This window comes from Pseudorca crassidens, chromosome 19, assembly GCF_039906515.1.
Source record: "Pseudorca crassidens isolate mPseCra1 chromosome 19, mPseCra1.hap1, whole genome shotgun sequence".
NCBI lineage: Eukaryota > Metazoa > Chordata > Mammalia > Artiodactyla > Delphinidae > Pseudorca > Pseudorca crassidens.
The window spans coordinates 46,208,329-46,231,285 of record NC_090314.1 but is presented as its reverse complement, the minus strand read 5'-3'; the positions used below and the strand labels follow the sequence as shown (position 1 = coordinate 46,231,285).

The following is a 22,957-nucleotide window of genomic DNA, read 5'->3' as shown; positions in this document are numbered from 1 at the left end:
TATTATGCTGCTGGTCAACCTTTAATTTATAAAAGGTTTGTAAAAACATTATGCAAAAACATGCTTATGATATAATAATTAAGTGGGAAAAGCAGGATATAAAGTTATAGGTACAAAATAATTTGTAGAAGCACATCAGCAAGTGATGTGGAGGAAAAAGACTGGAAAGAAATACAACAAATTGCAGTGATTTCGTCTTCGGGTAGCGGTGAGATGATGGGTGATATGTTTTCTTCCTTTTATCCCCCCATCTTTCTAGGTTTTGTATATTGAGCAGCCCCCGGTTCATTTTTCAAAAACCCAGTCGTTCTTTTATCCTACCTTCCCTCTGCCCACTCCAGGGGACCAAACTCCAGGTCACCGTCAGGTTCCCCTTAGGGTCCTGCCCTGTCCCCTCCCTCCTCCCTTTTAGATACCTACCTCCACCTGCACCCTGTGTTTTCCTACCCCCTCCCCAGCTCTCAGAACCCAGCTCTCAGAACCAGCTTCCTGAAGGACTGGGATGCAGGAGGTTCCCAGCCCGGCTTTGAGAAATCAGAATCCCGTCTAACCCAGCAGTCTCCCTCCTCCTCACCAGCTTATGTAGGAGAACTTGACCTTGCGTCTGAGGATGGAAGGAAGGAAAGAGAAGGCGGGGTCTGGAGGGGGAGTTAGGAGCGGCCCGTGGCTCGGCACCCAGGCCCAGAGGAGCTCCTGTAGCAGATACAAACTCGGACCAGACCCCCTGAGCCCTGCCTGGCCCCTTGAGGGTCCAGTGGCTGCACGCTCTGCCCAGGAATGTGACCATCTTGGGGAGGTCCCCGTCTCCAGCTGGAACCGTGAAGCCACCACTCCAGGCTCCAGCGCTGACGAAGCGTTCCGGGTCAGCTGGGGCATGCAGGAGGAAAGCTTGGGGAGGGTGGAGGAGAGCCCCGGACTCTGGCAGGAGGACTCTGAAGCCGTAGCAGAAAACTTATCCGAGTCAGCGCAAATTCAGCCCTTCCAGAGATTCACGGAGGGCGTTAGGCGGCTAGACTGAGATGAACTTAGAAAAGTCTGGCTCGTCCCCAGACACGGGGAGGGGAGGGCCTGGGGTCATGTCTCCCTCAGGGGTCTGCCACGAGGCTTCGTCTTCCTTTGAAGTCTGTAAAGACAACAGTAGGGGTTGAAAAGCAGAGCCCGGCTTGGGGGGGTCTCCAGGTAGCTGCTGGGTCCAGCCCAGCCTTTTCTGCACATTCTGGGCCTGTCCGTCTGGGGGTCACAGGACTAACCACTCCTTTTTCCCAGAACCCCCAGGCTTTGATTCATTCCCCCCCCCCCCCCCCCGCACACACCAGGCCCCACTCCCTGGGAGATCAACCTCATGGCCTCGGGCCCAGTTGCGGCTGCAGACGTGGGGATCCTGCCAGCTCAGAACTCTTTAAGCTGTCACTCTCACCACGCTATTCAAGAATTTTCTGGATCACAAGAAATGAGGATGTGAGGTCAGGAGCCCTGGCTTCCTGGGTGAAATGGTCTAAGCTCTGGCTGTGATGCAGAAGGTAGGTGGACTGAGGGCAGAGACCTCCCCCACTTCCTTGCATTGTCTGAGTGGAGCCAGGCTAGGTCGCTCCAGACCCCCAGAGCCCTCTGTCCACACCTGGCTCAGGCACCGGATCTCCACGTTGGGGCTGGCAGGAGGCCCAGTGGGCCCTGCAAGGTCGATCACGGCATACTCTGGGACCCCGCTGCTCCCCAGTGGCTGAAACACAGACTCAGTGAGAACGGCCTGTTCTTGGCAGCAGGGATGGCCCGCAAGCCAGAGCAGGAGGGGGGGAGGCAGGGGGCGGATTTTGCAGGGTCAGAGTCCTGCGGCCCATTCACTATGTCTCAGTGTGACCTCGGGTGAGCCACCCAACTTCTCTGAGGCCCAGCTTCCCAAGCTACAAAACGGGGATAGAAAGTTTTCCCTTAGGGTTATAATAAATATTTCTGATAATGCTTTTATCACTCAACGACTGGGAACTCCTGGAATGATTAATTTGTTTCCATGATGATTATTTCTATCCTTGAAGCAGGAAGAACATGCAGACTGCAGGTTCTTTGTAATAGGCCCAGAGAGAGCAAAGTTGGACACCTCAAAGATTCGCCAAATAACAAACAGCACAGGAAGAATTCTTTAGGGATCATGGGTCTGAGCAATCCCTCCCTGATCAGATGAGAAAACTGAGGCCCAGGGAAGCGAGGTGGGTAGTCCAGAGCGAGTGCGGAAGCCCGTCTCCTGGCCTGGGCTCAGCTGCCCCCGTGGTCCTCAGGTCAGAACGCCGGGCCCCTCCGTCACCTGCTCCCTTGCCCAGCAGCTGAGCAGAGCGGAGGCTGGAGCTGGCCAAGGCCCCCAGCCATGTCTCCTAACAGCGCAGCTGCCCTGAGGTGGCCCGGCCAGCAAACCCCTGGCCTGATAGGCACCGAAGCCAAGGAAAGCAGCTCCCATTTTCTGGATAACTACGAGGGGTCTCATCTCACTCGTTCCTCACCACAGTCTCGTGAGATGGGGAAGCCGAGGCTCAGAGCGGTGATGTAACTTGCCAGATGTCACACAGCTGGTGAGTGGTGGAGCTGGGCCTTGTCTTCATGATTCTTTGGTCTCAGACTCTTTCCTACACCATGCTGCCTTCCTGGTAGGGCGTCCTGCACACTTCTCTTTGTGGCAGTGTCCCTTGTCTACTAACTGGGCCCCTGCTTCTATCAGTACCCTAGGTGTGGGACATGGGGGCAGAGGTAGATGTTTGAGCCACCTCTGGTGACACCTTCAGTTTTACGGGGACAAGGTAAGAGTCAGAACAGAATCCCTCAGGTGAGATGTGACTGGGGGGATGAGGGCCTGAAGGAATAGGGGAGGGGGAGGGAGAATTCACAAATGCTGTCACTCATGGCCCTCGTGCGTCCCAGCCCTGCCTGTGGGGGGGACATGGCAGAGCTGGGGTTGGGCCAGAGAACTCCTGACACCAGGTCCATTTCCCATGAATCCCATACTGACAGCTTTCTGATTTGGTCGAAACCCAGCCACTGCTGACCGCTGACCACCAACAGCTGCAGAAGCGTCACCTTCTCAAGGGTGACAGAATTTGAGGAAAGAACCTCAGGGGACAGAGAGCAAACCGCACGTGTAGACTGTGGCCAGGACCACTACCCTCTGTCCAGGGGGCGTCTGCATCTCTCAACGGTCCCTCTGCCCACGCAGTGGACCCTGGGCTGTTCCAGCGAGTGTGGAGGCATCTTCTGGGTTGTTGACTATATGAGATCTATACGAGAGCCTCTACTTCTAGGCACTAGAAAAACGGCAGCAAGCCATGGCGGTTCTCCCTCTGAGCCCAGCCCCTCTTCTGGAGTTGGGGGAGGGGCTAGCCTCAGGACACCGAGCCAGGGGGAGGGCCCTGGCAGTGGTCGTGGCAGCCCTTCCATCTGTTTCCATGACCTTTCCCTCACTCCTGTCCACCCCTTTGGTCCTGCTGAGCTTCCTGAGGTAACAACAGCTGCTTCCTAAGTGAAGGAAGGCCCAGTACCCCATCCCACCGCAGCCCCTCCCTAGGGGGATCGGGCCTGAGTGTTTTGTCCCTGCTGGCACCAGGAAAGAAGGCAATGGCAGCCCCCCTTTCCTGCTCCAGTGTCTAAGGGAATCAGGGTGGAGGCCTCTCAGTAAACAGCTGAGGAAGGAGAGGCTGGGGGCGGGGGTGCTGGCGAGGCAGATGAAGCTTCGGTTTCCTAAGCAGTGACTCTCTCCGTAGGAGTGCGGGTGTGGGAAGAGGGTCTCTCTCTGCAGGGGTCAGGGAGGGGCCCAGCAGCAGGTAGACTCAGGGCAGCGTCCTCTCTCCAGGATGATGGGCACAGGGACCCCCGTTCTTTCTGTCCCCCGGTCTCCAGAGCACCACCGCGGCCCGAGTGTCAAGGTCGCTACACCACCTTGGTCTCAGAGCCAACGACAGCTCAGAGAAGGGTGTTCCGGAAAGAGGAGAGATGGGAGTCGAGAGCTCCGGGACCCGCTCTGTATCTGGGCCACCGCCTGCTGTGTGACCTCGGGCAAGACTCTTTCTCTTTCTGGGCCTCAGTTCTCCCTTCTGCAAAAGCAGACTAGAGTCTATTGGTGCTATCAGAATCCCCCAGGGCAGCGTTTCAATCTCAGGTTCCTGGCCCCCACCCCAAGGGGTTCTGGCTGGGGCCCATGCCGAGGAGAGTGTATTTCTAATAGCCGCCCACCCCCCCAAGGTGTTTCGTGAGGGAATTTGCACCAAATTTAGAGAAAGGCTGGACGAGCTGATATCAAAGCCCCCCTGTGGAGCCAGCTCCAGTGTTCTCTGATTCTAAAAGGGGGATGGGAAGAGGGCCTTGGGCCTGGAGCAGAGCCCCACTGGCACCCGGTGGGAAGTCTGGGTGAGGAGGGCAGCCCGAAGGGCTCATCTCGGGGCTCACACAGATTCCCTGGATGTGGGATGCAAGTCCTGCCTTGAGGTCAGCCGTGGAGGACCAGGCAGGGAGCCGGAGAGGCAGGGCCTGGGAGCCGGACGCAGAGGGATCTGAGCGTGGGCTTTGCCTCCTTCCTTACCAAGTGGGAGAGATGGACCTTCTCCTTCCTCTGTGTCTCCGTGGCCAGTTGAGCTGAAACAGACCAGAAGTGTTAAGGGAACCATTGACTGAAACCGTCCACCCTGGCCAGGCCTGTTAGTAACCACTCGCACGAGGTATCTTAAACAGGAGGTCCTGGTAAGGAATGCAGAACTAACAAGCTACCACCAACTGGAAGAATTCGGGAAAGGTCAAAAGGAGAGAGGAGACTCCAGTCCGTATGTCCTACCAACCTCCCAGAATCCTTCTCGCTGGAATCCATCTTGAGTGAGTGATGCGTGGGCCACCAGAAAGGACCCTGAGTCAGAATGATTGGCCAGAGACAACCCGGAAACTAACCCCATTCCCATAAAACCCGAGACTGCGAGCCACGTGGCAGAGCAGTCCTCCTGGGTTCCCTTACCCTCCTGCCCTCTGCCCGGGCGCCCCTTCCCAATAAAGTCTCTTGCTGTGTCAGCACATGTGTCTCCTCAGACAATTCATTTCTGAGTGTTAGACAAGAGCCCACTCTCGGGCCCTGGATGGGGTCCCCCTTCCTGCAACAGAAGGAGCACCTTGAAGCCAGGAGTAGCTGGGAGTAGTCTGCAGCTGCTCCCGCATACGTGGACTGGGTTCCTTGCACCTGGGGCTTCCCAGAGGGAGCTGGCAAGCAGATTGGCCCGAGAACCCCAGCACCTCGGCAATGACCTGGACTTTTGAGATTGGTACATGGAAATCCCCTCGCATGGGCCAGAAACTGGCTAGGGAAGTGATCCTGTATGCCAAGGTCATTGCTTCTTAAATCTCAGTGTGTGTACAGGACCTTGGGAAATTTTACTCAAATGCAGATTCTAATTCAGTAGGCTGAGGTTGGGGCCTGAGAGTCTGAGTTGCTAACAGGCTACCCGGGGATGTTGCTGCTGCCAGCTGGGGACCACAATTGGAGAGGCAAAGTGCGAAGAGGCTCTGAGGTTGTGATGGGAACGTTCTCACCCTGTGTGTTCCTCCCGACTCCTCTGAGGGGGCCTAGGGATGTGGGCAAAGCTGACATTTCTTCCTGGGGGCCACACAGAGGGGAGTCACGTATCAAGCCCAGTGTTCCCCACCATGGCCACCAGTGCTGGGACAACACTGCCAATTTACAAAGTTGGCTTCCTGGTTCTACCACTTTCCAGCTATACAAACCCAGGGCAAGTTGCTTAACCACTCTGTGCCTCAGTTTCTTGCCCTGTAAATTGGGGGTATTTGTAGGTGTTGAATAAGTAGTTCCTAACTCGACAGTATTGAGGAGATTAAAGGAGATAAAAAGAACATAAGCCACACCACTGTGCCGGGCACAAGGCAGCTCCCATTACCGTTATTTCGGTTAAACCCTCTTAATCTGTGCCATCCACCACAGGAGCTACACACGGCCATTGAGCACCAGAAAGGTGACTACTCTGAATTACACTGGGGTTGAAAGACTCAATTGGAAAAAATGAACGTAGAATGTGTGTCATTAGTATCTTTTTTTAAAAAAATAAATTTATTCATTTATTTATTTACTTTTGGCTGCGTTGGATCATCGTTGCTGCGCGCGGGCTTTCTCTAGTTGTGGTGAGCGGGGGCTACTCTTGGTTGTGGTGCGCGGGCTTCTCATTGCGGAGGCTTCTCTTGTTGCGGAGCACGGGCTCTAGGCACGTGGGCTTCAGTAGTTGTGGCACGTGGGCTCAGTAGTTGTGGCTTGCAGGCTCTAGAGCGCAGGCTCAGTAGTTGTGGCACACGGGCTTAGTTGCTCCGCGGCATGTGGGATCTTCCTGGACCAGGGCTCGAACCCGTGTCCCCTGCATTGGCAGGCGGATTCTTAACCACTGCACCACCAGGGAAGTCCTCATTAGTATCTTTATATTGATTCCATGTTGAAATGATAATGTTTTGGATATATCATGTTAAATAAAGTGTATCATTAGAATTAACTTCACTAGTTTCTTCTTTTTCTCGTGTGACTATCAGAGAATTTTAAATCACACGTGTGGCTTCTATTCTATTTCTGTTGGGCATATATCTGAGGAAGCTGAGGCTCAGGGAAGTTAGATGACTTACCCAAGGTCACACAGCTAAAAAGTGGCAGAGCTGGAATTTGAAGCCAAGTCTTGAAAGGAGCTGAGCACCTCTAGAGACCCAGTGGCAGGGGTGGGGCCATACACACATCCTGCTCAAGTTCAAGTGCTCAGGCCTGCACTTCCCCCTGTAATCAGTCCTCGTACAAGAAGCAGGACCTACAGAGACTGGACATGGATTCACTGGGATCAACAGGGAGAGAAGTGGCTCATGAGCTTGGTCGGACAGACCAGAGCAAGATGAGAGCCCCCCAGCCTCTTGCTCCCCCGTTTGAATTGCTTGTGCCTGGTGTGGACGGCCCTGCGGGTCCCTCAGAAAAGAGGAGCAGGGCTCCCGATGCCCACGTCTCGGACGCATACGCCGAGGCCCACGAGGTCTCTCTGGGGCGGTGGTGGGGACTGTGGGTCTCAGCGAGGCCCCTGGCTGACAGCCTCTCACCCCTCCCGTCTACACTGCTCACCTTTCTTCCTCCATTGGAGCATGTAGCTGCCGAGGGCGGCCAGGCCTGTGGCCAGCAGAAGGGCCAGCAGCACCAGGACTGGGGCCAACATGCGGGTCATTGGGACGGACACCCTGCGGACAAGATGGAAGGAGACTGGTGGCTGTCGTCAGATGTCGGCAGCACACTGGGCATTCTTATTCTGAGTCCCAGTCATATCCCTCGTCTCTCCCAAGGGGGTCAGAGGGTACCAGGGACCACAGCATCTGGTTGGTCCCAATGGAAGGGACCTCAGCCCCCATCGCCAGCCCCAGGAGGTACTTTCAGCTGGCTCTGAACCTGTGAGTAGTTACCTGGCCACCAGCAATGGAGGGCAGTTATATATAAAGACCCAAGAGCCAGTCCTTCCGGCTGGGATCCCAGTTGGGTAAGAAAACATCACATTGTTTGGTCTACAGTTTCCTGCTTAGCACAGGGCCCAGTGTAAAGTGCACAAACAAGAACTACTGAACTGGGGTGGCTGTCCCTGAAGCCGGGCGGGGAGCGAGGTGGGGACTGGGGCCATGGCGGACCCTTCACCTTGGGCGGGCCTGCATGTCCAAGGCAAAAGGGCTGCTGGCCCCCGTAATGTAGGTCGTTCACTGCTCCAGGGCCCTGCCGGGTAGGGGGTGGGATGGGGGCTGAATCTGCCCTCTCTGCGTGTCTGTGGCCACGTCAAGAAGCTGTGTTCCCCCAGAGGAAGGAGTATTGTATTCCTATTCGCTCAGGGGCACCTTATGGTTCAGGGATGACCTGAAAAGGTGGCCTTGGTTGGAGCTGCTCACCTGGTCTTGGAGCTGCTTCTGATGGGGACAAAACTGGTGTCCTCTGTGGAAGTAGAGTCTAGCCGTGTGGCTTGGCGGGAGATCCCTGCAGGAGGAGAGGTTGCTGGGTGAGGAGAGGTCCCTGCATTTGGAAGGGTTGCTGCATACGGAGAGGTCCTTGCATACGGAGAGGTCCCTGCATACGGAGAGGTTGCTGGGTGAGAAGAGGTCCTTGCAAATGGAGAGGTTGCCGGGTGAGGAGAGGTCCCTGCATACGGAGAGGTTGCTGCACTCTTGGATGGGGAGGTCCCTGTGAATGGAGAGACCTCTGCCCCCGTCTTCCCCAGCTTGGCTGTGGTGACTGTCAGGTGGAGACCAGCAGAAGCTACAAGTCCAAAAGCAATGCCTCAGCACCTTCCCTGATCCTTGATTCCCAGCATTCCCAGACCTCTGACCCTTGACCCCTGAACCCTAATCTCCCCAGGACCAATTTCTCAGAACTTCCCCAGCTATGCCTCAAACAGAGGCCTTGAGGAAGCCATTTTGAGCAAGCAGGTCATATCTCAGGAACACCCCAGACCTGTGCGTGGCTCTCAGCTCCCCCCGTTTGAGCTGCAGCCTGTCCTTTATTGTGGGGAGGTGCCGTGCTCCAGCCCCCACCTCCATGACCCTGAACCCCTCCCAGGGAAGGAGGGACATCTGTTACCTGGAAAGACGAGCAAAGAAACCGAGAAAGTCTTATCGAAGCCCACTCTTTTGGCCCCACACCAGTACTGCCCCACGTCCTTCAGGGTGAGGTTCCTCAGGGTGACCTCAAACCTGAGCTGCCGGGGGTTGTCGTGGACGGACACCCTGCCTTCCTGGCCATATTCTCCAGCGTAGACAGTCCCAGAGCAGCGGGAGATCAAGAACCCGCTCTCCCTGCACCAGTATTTCCTGTACTTCTTCAGCTCTACCCCGTAAGTGCACTGCAGGGACACGGTGTCACCTTCAAAGCCGCTGACCTCCTTCGGGCCCTCCAGGGCTTCATAACCTGAAACCACAGCAGGGATGAAGGTTGGAATTCCCTGATTCAAGTACCAGGATCAAGACCAGAAGGCTTTCCTCAGTCACTCCCTTCTTGGGGCAGCCCTGGTAGGAGCTGGTACTCCACTCTGCCACCGAGGGATCCTGGGGCAGGACTGTTACTGTTTCCCTATACCTGGCATATTGAAGGCTGGTGATGGGGAAGATCTAGATTCATACAGCCCAGAGTTTGAATCCCAGCACTGCCACTTAGTAGCTGTGTGACCCTGGGGAAATTGCTTGACCCCTCTGAGTTTTCTCACCTATAGATGATGACAATGTCCTATTTCATTGAATTAAGATGCTATCATATGTAAGAGCCACCATAATTTTATAAAACATTAAGAAAAAAACACTGTCATTTGAACAACTGACATCAGTTATAAGATGCATCCTAATTTTTTATGTTAAAAGGTTAAAAAACGAAAGAAAGAAAAAAAAGAAAAGCAGGCTTGTGAATTGATGAAACAGGATAATTTATCTCTCGGGGCTGTTGTGAGTGGTACAGCAGAGGTTCAAGAAATATTTGCTGAGTTTAATGTGGCAACATTAAATAAGGGGTGTCTTGTCTGTCCCCAGGCTGGCACAGAGTCAGGAAATGAAGACAAAAGAGGTAAAGGTACTCTCACAGCCACTTGGACATGAAGGGTCTGGAGCCCACAGGTCTGGGGGAAGACCTGGCTCTGGGTTCCAGAAACAGCAAATGCCCGCACCCTCTGAGGGCTGAGGACGAATGGGGAGGGGTGAAGCCTGGAAGGATCAGGCGGCTGGGCTGGGTCACCCCCACAAGGAAATGTAGGTTCAGCAGGTCCCTCTCTTGCAGACCCAACGGGCAATAAGAATAAGCAATAAGGACGTTGGGGATAAGCCCCACATCCCTACATCCCCGCCCCGCATCTCACCATCCCCGCCCCCCATCTCACCTGGGAGCACGAGGCAGCCCCACAGCAGGACGAGGGGCCGCATGGTGAGCGCTGGCCAAGCTGGAGTGCACGCCGGGAGCTGGGAGTTCCTCTACGGGCCACGCGGGACTTTAACTTCCTCCAGAGGCAAAATCGAGAGAAGGAAGGGAGGGGAGGGGCCGTGTGGCTCCCCCAGCCGGGGGAGGCGCCTCTGCTGATCCCTTCAGTACTTAGCCTTGGTTCACAGCGACCCGCACCTGAAAACCCACCGAGCGCTTCTCCCAAACCCATGCCCTTTCAGGGGGTCTTAACCATGCCCCCGGCCGCGCACCCCAGAGAGCCTGTGTGTAGAATTCAAGGAGTTCATGAATCTGGGCGGGGAAATAGTACATCTTGACTTTTCACTAAACTTTACGTAATACTTATTTTTCCTTGTATGATGAGTAGTGTTCGCAGTGCCGTGACTGTCACCAATTAAAAACCACAGACACTAGGGGCTTCCCGGGTGGCGCAGTGGTTGAGAGTCCGCCTGCCGATGCAGGGGACACGGGTTCGTGCCCCGGTCCGGGAAGATCCCACGTGCCGCGGAGCGGCTGGGCCCGTGAGCCATGGCCGCTGAGCCTGCGCGTCCGGAGCCTGTGCTCCGCAACTGGAGAGGCCACAACAGTGAGAGGCCTGCGTACCGCAAAAAAAAAAAAAAAAATCACAGACACTAGGAGTTCAAATTGTCACTGATAGCTTGAAATACTGTGTACGCACCTCACTACTTGGAAAATCATTAGTTATTAGATCTGCCACTGGAGTTGTTATTTAAAGTGCTAATTTAAAAAAGCACATTCGGGCTTCCCTGGCACAGGTTCGTGTCCTGGTCCCGCATGCCGCGGAGCGGCTGGGCCCGTGAGCCGTGGCCGCTGGTTCTGCGCGTCCGGGGCCTGTGCTCCGCGGCGGGAGGGGCCGCAACAGTGAGGGGCCCGCGTACCGCAAAAAAAAAAAAAAAAAGCACATTTATTACAGTATTACACAATTATATTTTGATAACCACTTCATTTATTATTGGTTTTCTTTCAAGCATGTGTATAGTATTTTATATGTTTAAAAAGACCATTATTCTGAGGCGTGGCGCATAAGCTTCACCAGACTGCCAAGTGGTCTATGGTACAGAAGTTAGGGGGTCCACAGGCAGCCGCCACTGCTTCTCCCCATCGCCTCCCGGAGGGCGCAGTACCGCCCTGGACCACAGGGCGGCGGTGCAGGCGGAGGGTGAGGGAAGCTGTCCGGCTGGGCTGAGCCGGGTACCTGGAGCCACCAGCAGGCCGAGCACAAAGGCTGGGGAGCCGCGCTGAGGTGTCTTGCCTTTTAAAAAGTTAATTAGCGGCTTCCCACCGCGGAACTGAATCCTTCCTGAAAGGAATAGAACAAACACGCACACTAGAGGGAGCCCTGACATACCGTTTTTCCAAAATAGTTCTGTTTGTTTTTTCTGATTGCAAAGGTCACACCGGTTGCAAGCAAAATTTTACACGGTGCAGATATGTTAAAAAAAAAAAAGGTAACGTTTCCTGTTATTCTCCTCCTATCTTAGAAAACCACTGTTAATATTTTGGCATATACTTCCATATGTACATGTGGAATTTTTACCCACTTGCTGGGCTAATATTTGAAGCATTAACTCAGTGGTTCTGGGAGGGGAGATTGTGTGTGTGTGTGTGCGTGTGCGTGTGCGTGTGTGTGTGTGTGTGTGTGAGTGATGTGGGAGATATGTTTGAATTTCACAATGTTGGCGGCTTGGGGGCCGCTGCTGGCATTCAATTGGCAGGGACAGGGGTTCACATGGGTGAAAACTCTGTTATCATCTCAGACTACAAAAGGTAATCACAGTTTTTTTTTTTTAAATTAATTTAGGCTGCATTTGGTCTTCGTTGCTGCGCGCGGGCTTTCTCTAGTTGTGGCGAGCAGGGGCTACTCTTCGTTGTGGCCCACGGGCTTCTCCTTGCAGTGGCTTCTCTTGTTGCGGAGCACAGACTCCAGGCACGCGGGCTTCAGTTGTTGTGGCACATGGGCTCAGTAGTTGTGGCTCTTTGGCTCTAGAGCGCAGGCTCAGTAGTTGTGGCACATGGGCTTAGCTCCACGGCATGTGGGATATTCCCGGACGAGGGCTCGAACCTGTGTTCCCTGCCTTGGCAGGCGGATTCTTAACCACTGCAGCACCAGGGAAGTCCCGGTAATCACAGTTTTAAAAACACAGATTAAAATAATGTTTATTCTAGTGTTTAATAGTATATCTCTGCTCTTTTATTTTTTGGTTCTTATACAGAATAATTTCTGATCTTCTTGCTTTCTTAAATCCTTATTTGTTATAAGCAGGGGCAAGCATCTGACACTTTATTGTGTTTTCTAGTGTCATGAGGCCTCAGCATCGACACTTTGAGTATATGTTATTTGGTTACAAATCGTTTTCCTTCGATTTTTTTCCCCCTCTATTACAGCTCAGGCATTATATTGTGATTTTTAAAAATTGAGTATGTGAGAAGGCATATTACTGATGATTGCCATTTCGGGAGAGTAAAGGAAGCGTTACTCCAATTTTTATTTTTATGAAGAGGGTGTGGGGTGTACTGTGCAACACCCCTGATGCCTTCATGTGTATTGTGAGGTCCTTTTCCTCCACCCCCGCCAGCCCCACACCTAGCCAGGAGTGAGGTTTGAAGACTCCGTAAGAAATAGATCCTCCAGGGACTTCCCTGGTGGTGCAGTGGTTGGGAGTCCGCCTGCCGATGCAGGGGACACGGGTTCGTGCCCCGGTCCGGGAAGATCCCACATGCCGCGGAGCGGCTGGGCCCGTGAGTCATGGCCGCTGAGCCTGCGCGTCCGGAGCCTGTGCTCCGCAACGGGAGACGCGACAACAGTGAGAGGCCCGCGTACCGCAAAAAAAAAAAAAAAAAAGTCTCTCTAGATGTTGTCAAGTATTTCCCTGGGAGGCAAAATTACTCTGGGTTGAGAACCACTGCCTTAGATGATGCATGAAACTTTGGGGAAAAAAACAGTGTAAGTTGTGTTTACGTAGGTACAGTAACCAGGTTTTGGATGTAGGAGAGTGAGCTTTCTACTCCTGAACCTCAGAGTTAGGCACACTATGCATTCACAGGCAGTGCAGAACACACAGTCTCTGCAGGTGAGCCAGCTCCCAGGAGGAAGGGAAGTAAAAAGGGCTGGGCGACACATGCCTTGTCCTCCTTCCAATTCACCTATCAAATAAGTAAAGGTGTGGGGAGAGAGCAGGAGTGTTACACCCAGCAAAGATGGGTGAGCCAAAAGCTGGAAAGAACCTGGATCCTTGAGTCACCACTTGGAAGAGAGCTGACTCTCTTCCATGCCAGCGGCAGACTTGCTTTTATGAGCAAGAGAGGCTTTTATGTGTTTAGCCACTGAGATTTTTTTAAAAGATTTATTTATTTGTTTATAATTTTGGCTGCTTCGGGTCTTAGTTGTGGCACACGGGCCCTTCATTGCGGAGCACGAACTTCTCTCTAGTTGTGGTGTGCAGGTTTTCTCTTCTCTAGTTGTGGCACGCAGGCTCCGGGGCATGCGAGCTCGGTAGTTGTGACGTGTGGGCTTAGTTGCCCCGCAGCATGTGGGATCTTAGTTCCCTGACCAGGGATCAAACCTGCGTCCCCTGCATTGTAAAGCGGATTCTTTACCACTGGACCAACTGGGAAGTCCCTAGCCACTGAGATCTTGCAGTTTGTTTGTTTCTGGGGCATAGCCTGAGCCAACACAAAGTTTTTTGTTTTCTCACATACATTTCATCCTCCATTCCACTTACAGCTCCCCCATCCCCAGCCAGTGGCAAACTCAATTGTTCAACTTCCTCCACTATACAAGTCTAAAAACTGCTTTTGAGATTTTTATGTTGACTGTTTAAAGGATTTTTTTTTTTAATTTCTAGGAATGCCAGTGAAACAATGGGGGAGGGCAGCAATGTAAGACGAAGTAAATAGGGCCATCCTCCCTCAGAAGCTGGATGAAATAGACATATATTTTAAAATATTCTCAAAAACATTTAAGGCTAACTGCAATGTGGTGTCTTGGATTGGATCCCAGAACAGAAAAAGGATATTAGAAAAACTAGCGAAATACTAAGAAAGTCTGGATTTTAGTTAATAGTAATATACCAATGTTAATTTCTTAGACGTGACCAATGTACATGGTTATGTAAGATGTTAACATTAGGGGGAACAGACAGAGTGAAGGGTATTCAGAGACTTTCTGTACAAATTTTGCAACTTTTCTGTAAATCTAAAATTATTCCCTAACATAAAGTTTATTTTTAAAAAAAGCAGTGAAGAGCTAACAAGAGTGGGAAGGATTACCCGGCTGAGGTCTGCAAGTAAAACCCCAGAAAGATGAACTGAGTAGGCAAGGTCCCTTTGTCCTTGGGAGCATTTACTGATTCAGAGGAAGCAACTAAGGGGATGAGCTAGGAGTGCGGGGCCCTCCAAGGGTGAGAAATCTGGTATGTACGTAATTTTTTTATCACCTTAGGCTAGGACCCCAAAGAGCTGCACTTTGGGAGAAGACTGAATTGCAAATAAACCAGGCCACATGGACTTCACTCAGCTTCCTGTCTTTTGGGTGTCCCAGGAAACCTCAAACTTTGAACTTGAATTTTAAATGGTCTTGGTCCGACAAGAGCTTAATCTCCAAAATATACAAACAGCTCATACAACTCAACAACAAAAAAATAAAGAACCTGATCAAAAAATGGTCAGAAGCCCTTAATAGACATTTCTCCAAAGAAGACCTACAGATGGCCAGTAGGCACGTGAAAAAATGCTCAGCATCACTAATTATTAGAGAAATGCAAATCAAAACTACAATGAGCCATGGCCACTGAGCCTGCGCGTCCGGAGCCTGTGCTCCGCAACGGGAGAGGCCACAACAGTGAGAGGCCCGCGTACCGCAAAAAAAATTAAAAAAGGATGCCTTGAAGAGCGAAGAGACACACCCACAGAGAGGGAGAAAAGGTCAGCAACGCACATGACAGGCAACATGGATAAATCATAAAAAAAGATAACGTTGAGTGAAAGAAGCCAGGCATATAAAAGACTGATTTCATTTAGATGAAATTTAAAAACAGACCCAACGAAATGGCATTGTATTGTGATATATATACTTAGAGGGTAAAACCAGAAAGCAGAAGTGATGCCTATAAAAGTCAGGGTAGCGGATGTCTTTGTGGGAAGATGTTGTGCTCTCAGGGGTCACATGGGGGCTTCTGGGGCTGGAAGGGTTTATTTCTTCATTGGGGTGGTGGCTACCCAGGTGTTCGTTTTTTATTAATTTGTGAAGTTGTCTTGTTTATGCCCTTTCCTGCGAGCATATTTTATATCACAAATCTAAACTTTCTTTTTGAGATGGAGTAACAGAAACAACAAATAGGAAAAGTTATCAGAAATCTCAAAAAACAAAACAAAAACAAAAACCCAAGGTTACAGTACTTTCCCTAGTTCTTACTGAGATGTAAACAGGCAGAGCCCGCCCTTTCTTCAGACCCTCTGACTCACTCTCTGTGTCTGGGAGTGAGCCCATTTCTCCTCTTGGAATTCTTCTTCTTTCTCTTTGGTGTCTGGGCTGAGTGCCAAACCCAACGATGCAGACCTGTCGCCTGAAGCAGAGATTCTGTCACCTCTAGGAGGATAAAGGACCATTGACATTCTATCTTTACCAGAGCATGCCTCCTCTACTTTCTCTCCCTGCAAGGATGGACCCCCAAGTCATTCATTCCTCTGGCCTCATCTTTCTATTCCATCTGTGGCTGCCCTGACTGGAGCACCTTGACCAAGGCTTGGGTGGGTGAGGTGACCCTGCCTGGGCTTCCAGCTATCTTGGCCAACGCCGCCCTGAGTTATCTGCTCTGTCCTGGGGTTCAGCCCTCTCCTCGGCTCTCCAGCTCTAAACTCTCATTCATCCAAACATCTAACACTATGTTAGTTTCAGGTGCACAACACAGGGATTTGGTATTTCCATACATTGCAAAATGATCACCACAATAAGTCTAGTTACCATCTGTCACCATAGAAAGTTACTACAATATCATTGACTATATTCCCCGTGCTGTACACTTCATCTCCCTGACTCATTTATTTTTGTACCTGGAAGTTTATACCTATTAATCTCCTTCACCTATTTCATTCACTTCCCCACCCTCTCCCCTCTGGCAATCACCTGTTTGTTCTCTGTATCTATGAGCCTTTTACTGTTTTAGGTTTGTTCTTATGTTTTGTTTGTTAGAGTCCACATTCGAGTGAAATAATATAGTATTTGTTTTTGTCTGACTTATTTAACTTAGCATAATACCCTCTAGGTCCATCCATATTGCTGTAAATAGCAAGATTTCATTCTCTTCTATGGCTGAGTAGTATTCCATTGTATATATATATACCACATCTTCTTGTATCCTTTCATCTATTGATGGACACTTAGATTGCTTCTATATCTTGACTGTTGTAAATAATGTTGCATTGAATATAGGGGTGCATATATCTTTTGGAATGAGTGTTTTTTTTCTTCTTCAGAAAAATACCCAGGAGTAGAGCTGCTGGATTGTATGGTAGTTCTATTTTTACTTTTTTGAGGAACCTCCATACCGTTCTCCATAGCAGCTGCACCAATTCTCATTCTCGCTAACAGTGCATGAAGTTTCCCGTTTCTCCCCATCCTTGCCAGCACTTGTTATTTGTTGTCTTTTTGATAGAAGCCATTCTCACAGATGTGAGGTGATATCTCATTGTAGTTTTCTGTTTGTTTGTTTGTTTTGTTTTGTTTTTTGCAGTACGCGGGCCTCTCACTGCCGTGGCCTCTCCCATTGCGGAGCACAGGCTCCGGACGCGCAGGCTCAGCGGCCATGGCTCACGGGCCCAGCCGCTCCGCGGCATGTGGGATCTTCCCGGACCGGGACACGAACCCGTGTCCTCTGCATCGGCAGGCGGAATCTCAACCACTGCGCCACCAGGGAAGCCCCCCTTATTGTAGTTTTGATTTTCATTTCCCTGATGATTGGTGATGCTGAACCTGTTTTCCTGCACCTGTTAGTTATCTATATGTCTTCTTTGAAAAAATGTATATATCAGTCCTCTGCCCATTTTTCAATTGGGTTGTTTGTTTTTTTGATGTTGAGTTGTATGAGTCTTTTGGTATATTTTGGATAGTAACCCCTTATCAGATGTATCATTTGCAAATATCATCTCCCATGCAGTAGGCGGCCTTTTGTTTTATTGATAGTTTCTTCTGCTGTGCAAAATCTTTTTAGTTTTTTTTTTTTAAGATTAAAAAAAAATTTTATTTATTTGGTTGCGGCGGGTCTTAGTTGCGGCAGGCAGCCTCCTTAGTTGTGGCAGGCGGGCTCCTTAGTTGTGGCAGGCAGCCTCCTCAGTTGTGGCAGGCGGGCTCCTCAGTTGTGGCATGCGAACTCTTAGTTGCGGCATGCGAACTCTTAGCTGCGGCATGCATGTGGGATCTACTTCCCTGACCAGGGATCGAACCCGGGACCCCTGCATTGGGAGTGCGGAGTCTTATCCACTGTGCCACCAGGGAAGTCCCAAAATCTTTTTAGTTTGATGTAGTCCCACTTGTTTATTTTTGCTTTTGTTTCCCTTGTCTGAGGAGACATACCTAAAAAATATTGCTAAGACCAAGATCAAAGAGTATGCTGCCTTTGTTTTCTCCTGGGAGTTTTATGGATTCAGGTCTAACATTTAAGTCTTCAATCCATTTTGAGTTAATTTTTGTATATGGTGTGAAAAAGTAGTCCAATTTGATTCTTTTGCATGTAACTACACTATTTTTTTTAGTAATTTCTCCCCCCCAACTGATTTATAATGTCATCTTTCTTAAAAGTTAAATTAGCATATACATGAGGAATATTTCTGTACTTTCTATTCTGTTCTATTTGTCTAGTTGTTGATGGTTTCTTCTGTACAAAACTTTAAAAAACTTGTTTTCATATCAGAAATATTTCGTATCTGATAGGTCTAATGCCTCCCCACCCCCCAATCTAGTCCCATAACTTTTCTTTTTCAGAATTTTCCTGCTATTCACCAATGCTTATTTTTCATGAAGAACTTCTGTACCATTTAATAAGTTCCCTCTGCAAATCCGCTTTATATTTTAATTGAGATTGCATTGGGTTTGGAGATTATTTTAGAATGAATTGACATATTTACAGTATTCAATTGTCCTTTTCCCTGAGTTATAGTTTGTTGTATATGTCCTTTACTAGTGTTTTAAAGGTCCCCCCTCCCATATCAATAGGTCCTTTACTTTTCCTACTCAGTTTATAACTTGGTATTTAATCTTTTGATTGATATTTTAGTTTGGAATTTTTTTCTTACATTATGCTTTTTTTTACTCTTTTTTTTTTGTTTTTTTTTGCGGTACGTGGGCCTCTCACTGTTGTGGCCTCTCCCGTTGCGGAGCACAGGCTCTGGACGCGCAGGTTCAGCGGCCATGGCTCACGGGCCCAGCCGCTCCGCGGCATGTGGGATCCTCCCAGACCAGGGCACGAACCCACATCCCCTGCATCGGCAGGCGGACTCCCAGCCACTGCGCCCCAGGGAAGCCCGATATGTTTTCTTCATTAACTGATTCCCTCATCATTATGAAATATTCACCTTTATGCCTGGCAATAGTCCTCGTCTTGAGGTCTACTTTGCCTTGTATTAATGTAGTCGCTTCAGCTTTCTCAATTAGTATTTCCATGGTAAGTCTTTTTTCACTCATTTTCTTTTAACATGTGTGTCTTTGTGTTTAAAGTGAGTTTCTTCCAGCTAGCACATAGTTAAGTCTTTCTTTTTAAATCTATCCTGACAATCTCTGTCTTTTATTTGCAGGATTTAGACCATTTACTTTTTACAAAAACAACTTTGAGATATAATTTACGTACCATAAATTTCATCCATTTAAAGTGTACAAGACAATAGTTTTTAGGATATTCACAGAGTTGTAAAACCATCCCTATAATCTAATTTTAGAACATTTTCATCATCTTAGTAAGAAACCTCACGCCCACTTGCAATCGCTCCCAACCTCCGTCTCTCCCAGCCTAGGCAACCACTGATGTACTTTCTGCCGCTATAGATTTGCCCATTCTGGATTTTTCACATTAATGAAATCATACAATATGTGGTCTTTTGTGACTGGCTTCTTTCACTTTGCATTATGTTTTGAGGTTTATCCACGTTGTGGCACAGATCTCATTTCTTTTTATTGCTAAATAATATTCCATTGTATGGTTATACCCTATCTTATTTATCCCTTTATCAATTGACGGACCTTTGGATTTTTTTACACATTTGGCTGTTATGAGTAATATTGCTTCAATATTCTTGTGTAAGTTTTTGTGTTTTCATTTTCATTTCTCTTGGGTATATATCTAGGAGAGGATATATATGAAAACTCTATGTTTTACCTTTTGTTCACCTTCACTTTTGAAAGACATTTTTGAAAAACCAGCATCTGTGGACATAATAATATGAAAATTTCACTTTTTATTCTATTAATAGATTATTTTATATGGAGTTATAGTAACAGATTTCCAGAGAGTAAACCATTTAATTTCCAAATATTAAACCATTTCTAGAATACACTCTACTTGATCATTTGTATTATTTTTCTGGTATTCTGGTGACACTGTCAGCTAATATAGCTTTTAGAATTTTTTAATAAGTGAGACTGGTTTGTAGGGTTGGAGTGAGTGTGTGTGTGTGTGTGTGTGTGTGTGTGTGTGTGTGTGCTGCTTTCTTTGACAGGTTTTGGTATCAATGTTATGTTCACTTCATAAAAAGAATTTTGAAGATTTCCTTTTATTTCTGTGTTCTAGAAGAGTTCAAGGTAACTGTTCCTTAAATGTTTGGTAGAATTCTTCTGCAGAACTATCTGGTGCTTCTTGAAGGAGAAATTCTTTGACATCTCTACTCTATTAAAATCAGCCTGTTAGTATTTCTCTTCTGGGGTAATTTGGTAATTTGTATAATAATAATAAACTGGGTTTCTGGACAAGCCAGGTCAAGGCCTCTGAGTGCAGTGACAGCATCAAGATCACAACCTTCCAAGAATCATACAGTGTGTATTTTTCGTGTCTTCCTTCTTTCATTCAGTATAACGTTTTGACATCTACCCATGTTGTTGCACGGTGGGGATAATCGTTGAATATTAGTTTTTTTTCACTTATGAGTCAATATACCACTGTATGGACGTACTACAATTTATTTATCCGTTCACTTGTCGATGGAATCTGGATTGTTTCCCTTTTTTGGAAATTATGAATAATACTCACATGGCAGTCTGACAGTTTCAGATGCTCCCCGTCCTTATGTGTTATTCAGTCTAACACTCTAGTGTATGCAGAGTGGTACCTGCTGGTGGATTTACTTTGCAATTCCCTAACAAATAATTTTGGATGAGCACTTTCTCATATGCCGCTTATTGGCTATTTATGTATCATCTTTTGTGAAGCGTGTGTTTACATGTTTTGCCTCATTTTTGGTTGGGTTGTTTTTCTTTTTATTATTTCTTTTATTATTGGGTGGCAGGAGTTCTTTATTGTGGATACAAATCCTTTGTCATATATATATGTTGTGAGTATTTCCTCTCAGTCTGCTGCTTCCCTATTTATTTTCTTGACAGTGTTTTTTGATGAACCGAAATTTTAAATTTTGATGAAGTCAGTTTTGTTTTGTTTTTTAGAGTCCATGCTTTTTATGTCCTTTCTCGAAATCGTTGGCTTCCAAAAGATTGAGAAGATAGTCTTCTATGTTTTTCTTCTAGAAGCTTTCTCAATTTAATTTATGTTTATGGTCCCTTTTATTTTTTAATTTTTAAAAAGTTTAGTAAAATATTTTAGTCGGCCCACTATGTCCAAAATACTATCATTTCAACATGTAATCATCATACAAATTGTTAATGAAGTATTTTACATTCTGTTTTCTGTATCAAGTCTTTAAAGCTGGTGTGTATTTTATAGTTACTCACACCTCAGTACAGAGTAGCTGCGTTTAAATGCTCAACATGCTAGTGGCTGTAGTATTGCACAGTGTGTATTATACTTACATGTCTCCCCACCTCATGGATACTCTTGTGTATGACCTACTAGATCATCAAACCAAATACAGTCTTTTCCCCATACACCTGCTCCTCAAACCTCTCCATCTGGACCTATGGTCCCATTTATTTATTTTTGAGAGATGGAAAAAAATTCTCATATATTTCTTTGTTCTTTTTTTAATTTTTGAATTTTATTTAATTTATTTTTTTATACAGCAGGTTCTTATTAGTTATCCATTTTATACATATTAGTGTGTATATGTCAATCCCAATCTCCCAATTCATCACCCTCCCGCATTTCTTTGTTCTTAATGACATGAGTGTACTTCATTCATCTTCCACACGGTCAGTATAGTGTTACAATATCAAATTAAGATGAGGACACAGAAGCTCTTGACCAGAAGTTAAAGGTGAAGGGGCAAGTCTGCATATTACCCAGGGTCCCTACAGGAGACACATAGGACCGTTGTCAGGATTAAGGGAATGAGGTGAGTCACCCAGGGGTCTGTGACAGTGGGAAACTCTTGCCTTTTACCTTGGCCAAAAAGGGCCGATGGGAGGGAACTGTGTGGGCGAGCCTGGACAGCTGGAGGTGTGGCAAAGGAGGGGAATAGTCCCTGACCTCTCTCTCCTCCCTCCTGCCAGTTTCCTGCTGTGGCTCCCACTGGCCAAATCCAACTGGAAGTCCAAAGTAAAGGGAGCCCAGGTAACACAATCCATCAGTGTCAGTCTCCAAGGACACAGAGCAAAACAGAGTAGGATAGAGAAAGAACTGGGGGCAGGGTGTGGAGCGAGGTACATGGAAAATACCTGGCATGATCTGCTGCCCATAATCCTAAGATGTGGCTGACGTCCTCAGCACAGTCTCTGCATTTCTGTGTGATTTTCTAAAACCAGAGAACAGCAGCCCAAGAGCTGTGCTTGGGTGGCCAATCGAACACCTGAAAAGAATCTGTTTTTCAATTTTCCAAAGAAATGAAGAAATTTCCATCATCTTCCCCAAGGCTGTGATGTCAGACTCTTTTAGTCTCAGCTCAGCTACTTCAAACACTGTCACATATTTCTATAAACTCGAACCATGGGAGTTCCGCTTTCACGGTTTTAATATATAATCTAGAGGCAAAGACTGTGTCGATATGTCACAGATGTCCTGGTTCCAGGATGCACCGCCACCCGGCCCGGACGAGGAGCCAGCTGACCTCATCTGGCAAAGCTGGCTTTGGGGGATTTTATTTTAAAACCTGAATATGTATACAGTTTGCATTCTTAGGGAGGTGAGAAATTCTGTGAAACTTCAAGAGCTCTCATTTGCTTTATCTTTTTGCTAAGAGAAGCCAGGCGGTCTGGCTGAGGGGACCTAGCCGACTTGGCTTAGCTGAAACATACCTGCTGTCATTAACCACAGAGCAGAATTATTTGAAGTTCAATTTCTACGTTAAACATAATAATTTTGCTCTGTTTGGATTCCTGAGGGCTCTTTGGATTCTGTAATTTATTTCATTGTTCTGATGCTGCGCCTCCCCCCACCCCCTTGTATTCCAGACTCTTCGGCCCCTATGGTCCCTTTTAAACTGAACTTTGTATGTGGTGTAGGGTAGGGATCGACCCCCCTCCCGCCCCCACCCCAGAATATCTACTTTCTCCAGCACGTTGGTTGGTTCCCTCGTCAAAATTCATCTGACCGTATACCAGATGACTCTTGATATCTCTCAAACTCTAAGCACCCCTGGTCAAAATGTATCTCATTTAGGCTTTCCCTACTCAAAGCGAGGTCCTAAGACAAGAGGCATCACATCACCTGGGAGCTGAAATGCAGAACCTAGCACCACTCCAGCCCTACACAACCCCCAGATGATTCATAATCACATTACATTTTCAGAAGCACTGGTGTAGATAATTTTTGAGGAAGGAGGGGAAATGTGATCACGACATATTCTGCCACCGACAGCCTCCCCATGCACCGCAGGCTGTGGGGGCCGATGGATCCATTT

At 48.3% G+C, this 22,957-nt stretch overlaps 1 protein-coding gene across 11 annotated transcripts; it reads right to left on the bottom strand.

Moving 5' to 3' along the window:
* On the bottom strand, positions 1-10,013 carry CD300LG (CD300 molecule like family member g). Of its 11 annotated transcripts, none has more exons than XM_067716194.1 (7): positions 9,888-10,013; positions 8,606-8,932; positions 7,921-8,284; positions 7,118-7,252; positions 4,559-4,611; positions 1,619-1,720; positions 1-1,123 (listed from the first exon to the last, which is right to left on the bottom strand). In XM_067716194.1, the coding sequence occupies exons 1-7, from the start codon at positions 9,928-9,930 to the stop codon at positions 1,086-1,088; spliced, it is 1,062 nt and encodes a 353-aa protein (XP_067572295.1). In that variant the 5' UTR covers positions 9,931-10,013; the 3' UTR covers positions 1-1,085. The 11 variants fall into 11 exon arrangements, with proteins under 11 accessions (XP_067572295.1, XP_067572294.1, XP_067572297.1 ...); XM_067716193.1 differs by having other exon boundaries at positions 7,118-7,230; XM_067716196.1 differs by having other exon boundaries at positions 7,118-7,230; positions 7,921-8,167.
* Positions 10,014-22,957: the final 12,944 nt, after the last annotated feature.

Excerpts from the sequence above, each read along its gene's own strand:
- CD300LG (XM_067716193.1), bottom strand. The coding sequence starts at position 9,930 with ATGCGGCCCCTCGTCCTGCTGTGGGGCTGCCTCGTGCTCCCAG. Across the intron at positions 7,231-7,920 it reads AGAAGCAGCTCCAAGACCAG|GGTGTCCGTCCCAATGACCC; the intron begins GTGAGCAGCTCC and ends TCTTGTCCGCAG. Across the intron at positions 1,124-1,618 it reads AGATCCGGTGCCTGAGCCAG|ACTTCAAAGGAAGACGAAGC; the intron begins GTGTGGACAGAG and ends TTGTCTTTACAG.